This window comes from Cyrtonyx montezumae, unplaced genomic scaffold, assembly GCF_038088225.1.
Source record: "Cyrtonyx montezumae isolate F1298 unplaced genomic scaffold, pur_monq_1.0 scaffold_10, whole genome shotgun sequence".
NCBI lineage: Eukaryota > Metazoa > Chordata > Aves > Galliformes > Odontophoridae > Cyrtonyx > Cyrtonyx montezumae.
Genome location: NW_027071826.1, coordinates 32824603 through 32832850, shown reverse-complemented (window position 1 = coordinate 32832850; position 8248 = coordinate 32824603). Strand labels below are relative to the sequence as shown.

The following is an 8248-nucleotide window of genomic DNA, read 5'->3' as shown; positions in this document are numbered from 1 at the left end:
ATGATAATCAAAATAATTGTTGTCAAATATTGATTGTGATCATATTACAATAATTGATAATCAAGCCTTAACAATCATTAAATTAGATGCCCGTTTTTAAAGTCAAGAAGTGCTGATGGCATAAACTTCTTTGGAAATAAGGCCAATAAGGAAAAATACTATTTTGCAGAGTATTCTGTGTATTGTGCAAAAGAATAGTTTTAAAGGAAAGTAATTTCCTCTCCAAATGCAGCAAAAATAAATGCAACATGAATAATTTAGATATAGCCATTCAGATGCTTCAATATTCAAATCACATCCTAATATGAATGGAAGAACCTGAATTCCTGACCTGTACAAACGGAACTGATTCATTCCAACACACACAGATTAAGGCACCAGGGTATCGTTACCTCTTAACTGCACTCTGCAGCAATCTACTTTCCCAATGTTAAGCTTCATTGCAGCTGTGGATCCATTGGTGGGCAGTGTTAGGCACTACTTCTGGAACATTTGTTTGCAGGTGGTTTTCATGCTGTTTTAATTTAAGTAGTAGAGCCTAAAAGCTTAAAAGCAAACATGCATGAATAAAGCTGCTTATAACTTCCTCCTTCTTTCCTCAATTTATAGGATATGTTTTACTGTTCATAAATGCCACTGTAATAGCAGAACTAAATCTACAATCCTATAAACACATTTTTGTCTAATATAAAATCACTAATGAAAATTACTGAATTAGTACATAACCACACTGAGAGCAGGTTTTGTGAGGAGGAAAGAAGTTCTCACACATGTTAAGGAAGGGTGATCAAGACAATATCTCAAATAATATAGCAGGTGTATCAAAAATGAGCTGATAAACTCCCTTTGACATCCGCAGACTCTGGAGTCTTTAGACAAGAGAATGGAAATTGTTCCAAATGAAAGTGAAGAAGTCACAGTTGCTGCAGAAAGTGCAACCATTAACAAACTTCAGGATTTTGACTGGAACATACAGGATTAAAAAAGCAAAATTTACAGATGGTGGGAGCGTTGAAGTAAGGCCCAATAGTCACAGCTCTCAAAACAGGGAAAGATCTACATTACTAATGCAGTAAATGCTGATTTCCTAGAGACAGAATAGCCCTCTTCTAACCATAATATTATGCTAATTACTTTTGGTTTTGAATAAGAACATTCAAAAAGGACGGACTAACAATTAGGTTGAGAAAGAATTTGAGCATCTCAAATTGCTGATTTCTTTTGGAGTTGTAAAGATGCTTTGCTCTTTTTCATGAGGTGATAAATATTACTTCACATAAAAATGGTAATGCTTTCACATCAGATCAAGTGGAAATAAAGTGCAGAAGATGGTCATATATATATATATATATATATGCTTGCTTTTCCTGCTCATCAGTTTTTAAAACTATATATGGCCACGACACACTAATCTAAGAATTATAAATTCCTAGAATCATCAAGAAAACAACAGGAATGAGTAGAACCAGAAGGTGCCATCAGGCTTCTGAAGGAAAAGACAGCAGATCAGCTCACTTCTCGACATCAGAAATTCTGCACAGAAAACCGTTCGAGATGAACATCCATAAGAACACAGCATTCATTGGTTCTAATGCTCACCTGGTTTTAATAGCTCTAGCCTAATTTTCTAAGAAATTCATATTGCATGAAACTTAAACAAGACCTGGGGCAGTCCCTTGGCAAGTCTCAGAATGCGTGAGGCAGTACAGGAAAATCTTGGTAAGCTCTATAAATAGCCAGTCAAACAGACATTAATCTCTTTCTCTCTCCTTCAGATTTCTACTGCATGCCTTGGATACATGCTTCTAAGCAGCTTACAGGCTTTCCTTGACCCACGCTTCTTTTCCTAACGCTGATCTGACTATGGCTGTCCTCAAAGTAAAATTCACCAAAACTAAGAGGGACAAACTGGCTCAGATCCTGTGGATCCTCAACTGGGTTTCTGTAGTGAGCGGGATCATCCTCTTCAGTCTTGGCCTCTTTCTGAAAATAGAGATCAAGAAGCGCAATGAAGTGATGGCAAAAGGGGACATTAACTCTGTCCCCAACATGCTGATCTCTGTAGGAGTCATAGCATGCGTTGTCAACTTTCTGGGTGGCAAAATCTGCTATGACTGCTCAGATGCCAACAAGTTCTCACGATGGAAACTAATTATGCTCCCATACATCATATGCACATTCTGCTTCACCTTCTGCATCCTGTTGGGTGCTCTCATGTGCTATACCATGAGGAACGAGCTGGAAGAATCTCTCTATTTGGGACTGAGGGATGCTATTAAGTTCTATAAGGACACAGACATACCTGGAAGATGCTTCTTAAAAAAAACAGTGGATATGTTACAAATTGGATTCCAATGCTGTGGAAACAATGGCTTTAGAGACTGGTTTGAAGTTCAGTGGGTATCTGCTCGTTACCTGAACATGGCTTCTAAGGAAGTTATGGAGTAAGTATTTACTAGTTCTAATGAAAAATTAGAGAAAAAACTCCTTCCTCCTTCTAGAAGTATTAGAATTGATCAGCAACAATAGTGTCAAAAGATCTTGAGACATACTGACATTAAGGAGAACACAGTAAGACTTTTTTTCTGCCCAAAATGCTCACAGTTTTTCCTCCTTACATGACAACTTGTGGCTAGACTGTTTGTCTCAAAGATCCATCTGAATAATCACTAATAGTTCTATGACAAGATATAATGTAATACAGGCATATTTACACTCTGGTGTATTATTACATTAAAGTTCTGTAGTACACTCTGGTACTTTAATGTAATAACATCCAGTAAATATAGCAACAACACCACTTCAAGACCACATTTCCCCCAAAAACATGAATATGAAAGTGATCAGGTCAAAAAGATTTTTCTGCTTATATTTGATCATTCTGAGTTTCTAGCACACACTTCACAGGGCCAAGTAGATAACCTCTGCTGGATCACTGTCTCAATCAAAAAACTGTAGACTGACAATCTTATTCTTAAAATATGTTAACTGTATGCATAATTTCATTTTTGATAACTTTCTAGGGATACTAAGCAATGCACAGTGATGCACTTTCCTTTTTTAATGTGGCAAATTACCTTCCTCAAAATTATAGCCAGATAAAATAAGATCACTGGCCTTCTTTCAACAGAAGCTGTAACTTGAAGTTGGCCTTATAACAAAGCGTACAAACAGAGGTGCAAATATATGAAAAGACAGGACCTCTGAAACAAGGGCATCAGCATGCATTAGACAGTTGGCTAAGGAAATAACAAGTTTTAGAACAAATGTTCTACGGGAAGATGTTGGAGAGCATTAGTGACATAAAGCAAACTGATTCACCAGATGTTTTAAATCCTTGTTCTACTCTGAAAAGTCATAAGACAACAAAGATGGTCTGCAGGAACTTAAGAGTAGTATCCTATTGTAAGGATAAAGGTAAAACATACTACATTTCTGTGAGCCACGTACTAAGATTAATGATTTGTTCTGGCTTAACTAAACTCAGTTTTCATCTGCAAAGTTGCCTGTGCTCTGCTAAAATTTTGGAAATATGGTCCATTATTTCTAACACCTTGTAAAAAGAAGACAATGCATGAAGACAAATACAGTGCAGAACTTCTACTGCATATAAATTAGAAACTCTCATCTCAATAGCTAGAATCAAAGTTGGTGCTGTATAAGCAAATCACATTTTGATTTTCAAAACCTTGTAGTGAAACATTTGGTAAGAAATCAACTAGGACCGAAGTCCAGCTTGTGAAATTCAGAAAGGATAGAGAAGGAATCAAATACTCTTCTTAGCTATATCTTGTAGTGTATGTCAATTAGTACTTGGTAGATTAAGAGGCAAAGCAGTTGAGAATTGACATACTTAAGAATCTCTACAGAACTGAACTTTTCACCTTCCATCATAATCCTTTTTATTACTTCATTACCAACTCCACAACATCACAAGAAACACAGTCAATCTGTAGGCACAGTACAAGGATGAAGCAGGTTACAGCAGTACGATCCTATCATTGCTTTGGTTAGGCAAAAATAATCATTATGTAGTCTCATAAGCAAGTTTTGCTTCATAGCGTCATAGCAATTTTGAAATGCAACAATAAATAGTTAACATCTTACTTCCTCAGCTTTTGTTACTGAGCAATATTCCTTCTAGCAATATCCAGATAGAACTTCCTTCAGTTTGCTACAAGCAGAGAAAATACAATGGCAAGGGGAACATAACCTAAGTCTGGAAACTGTTACTGTCCGCAGCAGAAACAAGTTTCCTCCCTATTGCATATATGGCAGGAAGCAAAACTAAGATGCTTGAGATCAAAAGAGAAGCTTAAGAGCTAGTTTAAGTGATTGTATTTCAACCATTTCAGATGCTGCCCTGTTGTTTTGGTTTACATCACTGAAATATTCAGAGCATGAGGCTTGTCCAGGTAAAAGCCTCAATTTCACAATCAATCTGCCCTTCTCTTCATCCTCTGTACTGTTTCTTTTATCCTCCCACATTTTGGCCTTCCTTTCTGTGCCTCTGTGGCTCCTCTCCTTATTTCTCTATGTCATTTTGCCTATATCAGTTGCACTGTTTGCACGCTAAACTCTGTTTTCAGTGGACTGTTTGTGTTCTTTCACATTAGTTTTCCTCCTATTGTTACCTTTAGCTCGCTGTCCACAAAGAGAAGAGCTAGATCTTAAAAAGGAAGAATTATGCCTAAACTTTCTTCTCAGTGGAAAAGAGCAAACGATCTTCCTTACATATTTGGAAATACATTGGAGGAAAATGTTTTTAACAGAAAATAAAAACAAAATGGGACAGCAGGCCCAAAACAATAAAACAAAAACAATTATTCTGCCACGCCAGCACAGCCACAAACACAGCCACCTTTCAGCTTATGTTTCTTTTGAAAGATACACTTAGATTCAAAATGCTGAACCATAATGTTCTGATGCTTATGTTCACCTGAACAGCTTCTTGCAATGCCTTCCTTCTCTTTCATTTAGAAAATCTATAGTGGAAACAGAAAGTAGGGTTTATAAACAAATAAGGATAAACTCTAAAATAACCTTCAATATTCTCAGTGCAAAGATCTAGAAAGTTATCATATCCATGTATGTCTTACACACAATACCAAGAACCATGTTGGAAACTATGCAGATACCATCCTGAAAGGTACTGCAAATGAAAAATTCAGTTTTCCTGTAATGAGCAACATTTCCAACTGGAAATGAGAGCATATTTCCCTTTCGTTACAGTGAAGAGACTCCCACCTTGCAACAGACAAATTATGGCCTTCTAGAGAAATTATGGATGCATCCTGCTGCTGATACCAGATTTGTGATGCAAACTTTCTATCCTGTTGCAGCCGTTTCAAGAGTAATGTTGATGGGAAGTTCTTAGTGGATGGAGTACCCTTCAGCTGCTGCAACCCAAGTTCCCCACGACCTTGTATCCAGTACCAGCTGACAAACAACAGTGCCCACTACAATTATGATTTCCTGACAGAGGAGCTCAATATCTGGGTGAAGGGGTGCAGAGAGGCCTTGCTGGACTACTACACAGCTATTATGAGATCTATTGGTATTGCAACATTGCTTATCTGGTTGTTTGAGGTAAGCCTCATAAAAACGATCTGTGTCTGGTATATCAGACTTCCTGCTCTCTAGGATGGGGAATAAATAAGCTGTATATGTATGAGAAGCATAAGAAGCACCTCAATATCTATAACAAGTCCATAAGCATGCACTTCAATAACAATGTGGAACTTTAGCACACAGCTTTTGCAAAGTTCCCAGAATGGAAGCAAAACTCTGAAAATAAGCACTGCTAGAAACAATGAATGTAATTCATATTTAAATATTTACAGAGCTTCTTTAACAGACCAGGTCCCGTTCACTTCCCTGAAGCATTTACAGGATTAGATGCAGGGTAACATGCAGTAACACAATTACAAGGAAATTAGGTGGAAGACATGAGGTAGTTTCAAGGTAGTTTTAAGAAACAGTACCAAAAATGTGAGGCAGACCAATGGTGAATATATGAATTCTATTTACAGCAAAGATTAATATCTTGAAACCTCCCTTCTAGATTGCATAGCTTTACCGCATAAACATGGAATACATTTTAGGTGTATATTAGACTGCTTATTATGCAGTCAAAATAAGCACTTCATCAGCAAGTATATATATCTGCAAAGATGCAGTCTTTCTATTAGTGCCTCGAAAGAAAGTTGTCTGAACATTGTGGCCTTCATGCCAAAGATCACAATGACATGGGCTTCTTCACTTTTTAATACTAGTTTGATTTTTCTGATTATTACTGTATTGCATAAATGTGAACACTATTAAAATAATTCAACACAACAGACCTCAGGCAGTGCTAGACTGTGTGGTGATGCCAGAAACAGCAGACCTTCGTCAACTCATGAAAAAGCTGCTCACTCCAATGGTGACACACAAGCTAGGCACACTGATCCTGATTCCAGCGTAAATATCAAAGTGTTTTTTCCTAAACTCACACTTGATCCTCTACTGTAGACCACCATTTCTCATTTTTAGTGCATTGGGATGTAGGATACGTATGGCCTACCATAATGAATTAAACGACTTTGATGAAGCACCAATTTAAAGACTGTCAGTGAAGAAAAACTGTCAAAAAGTTAACAGACAAGGATTATTTTCTTTTCAAGTAATTGATGCCTCCATTAATTGATCATCCATCTCACACTGATTAGCTGTAGTCTGAAGCTACAACATTCTGAGGTAATTCCAGGTATTTATACACTAGTCACATGAAGCAGAAATGCTACCCTCAAGAGTGGGAGAAAAAAATAGCAAAAAAAATTATCCTTGGTATCTTTAATTTGAAGACAATTAATTGGGAGATTGCTTAGATACATCACTGGGATAAGAATGTACTTATTTTACTAAATATTAGGTCGGTAAACAATCAAGTCAGAAAGCTGATTTAGTGGTACGATCTAGACTGTAAACTAAGATCTATTTAAGCACTAACCTTTTCTTACAGCTCTCTGTACTTATTGGTGTCCGGTACCTACAAACTGCAATGAAGAACGTTCTGCTGGGAGGAGATCTGCAGGGTGAATCAGATGGTTGGTTATTAGAAAACAGTTTTGTGGAAACTGCCAAATATAACATCAACATTATCAAGAACCTTGGCAAAGCCAACCAGATCTCCACTGTCTCAGGCATGAATGACCCCAACATTAATGTTCAAAACACAAACTGTGGCAAAAGCAATGTTACAGCAAAATCTATCCCTGCTGCTAACTAGACAAGTCTTCAGCAAAATGATGGCTCAAGAGTGATTCTGACATACAACAATCTTAGATACTGGATTTTCACTGTTGGGGAAAAAAAGTAATATGATAACAGAACAAAAAATAGACTGGTCACAGAAACACAATATTGATGCTTCTTTGGTGGGATGTATTTACTCATTCTTTCAAAATTCTTGATTTTCATACATGCACAAAACAGTCTCTTGAATTTTTCCCACTTTGTCTCCCCTGCTTACACATTTCTGTCGTGGTCAGAATATATGAGAATGATTATACATAACAGGGCTAACAGCTTGGAAATCAGTATGTTCTAGGTAGAATCAGTCTAGTCTGTGATTTCTGTCACATCTTCAGAAATCCCAACTGCAGAGAAACTTCAGAATAAATAGCTACTCTGGATAAAAAGGTTATTAAAAAGACAATGACCACAAAAACAGAAAACTGTGCTAAAGTCCAAGATAGGACAGGTGAAATTTTAAGCCAAATGAAAGTATATTATTGCTCCTCTAAAATACCTTATTAGCTAAGTGAAATTGAAATCAAGTTGAAGGCAACAAAAGTTGGTTTGCATAGTGTCTTTGACTTGCTTTTTTAACAATATGAAGACTTACTTAGAGAAAGCCAGCTGCCCTGAAAGTTAATGAGTGCTATTAAAAGAAGTTCTCTGCTCAAGAACACTAATTTATAGCTTATGCAGGATATTAAAATTCCAAGTAGCATGTGGTAGCACATGTGTAAAAATAAATACTTCCCATAAAACAAATATTGATGGTTCAAGATGTTAAAAACGATCACAGTTTCAAAAGTAGTTACACAGAACCACAGCCTGGAAAACAAGGGACTGTTTGCAACCAAAGACCAAGATTGTCATGTCCCCCATCACATTCCTAGTACAGTGCTCATGAAGTTTGTATGTCAACGTATGGCATGAAAGCCTTTCTGTACTTGCAGTTACAGGATGCCTAAGATTA

At 36.9% G+C, this 8248-nt stretch overlaps 1 protein-coding gene across 1 annotated transcript; it reads left to right on the top strand.

Moving 5' to 3' along the window:
- Positions 1-1831: 1831 nt before the first annotated feature.
- Positions 1832-7270, top strand: LOC136060910 (photoreceptor outer segment membrane glycoprotein 2). Its single transcript, XM_065755712.1, has 3 exons — positions 1832-2444; positions 5343-5589; positions 7004-7270. Exons 1-3 carry the CDS (start codon positions 1864-1866, stop codon positions 7268-7270), a joined length of 1095 nt encoding a protein of 364 aa, XP_065611784.1. The 5' UTR covers positions 1832-1863.
- The last annotated feature ends 978 nt before the right edge of the window (positions 7271-8248 follow it).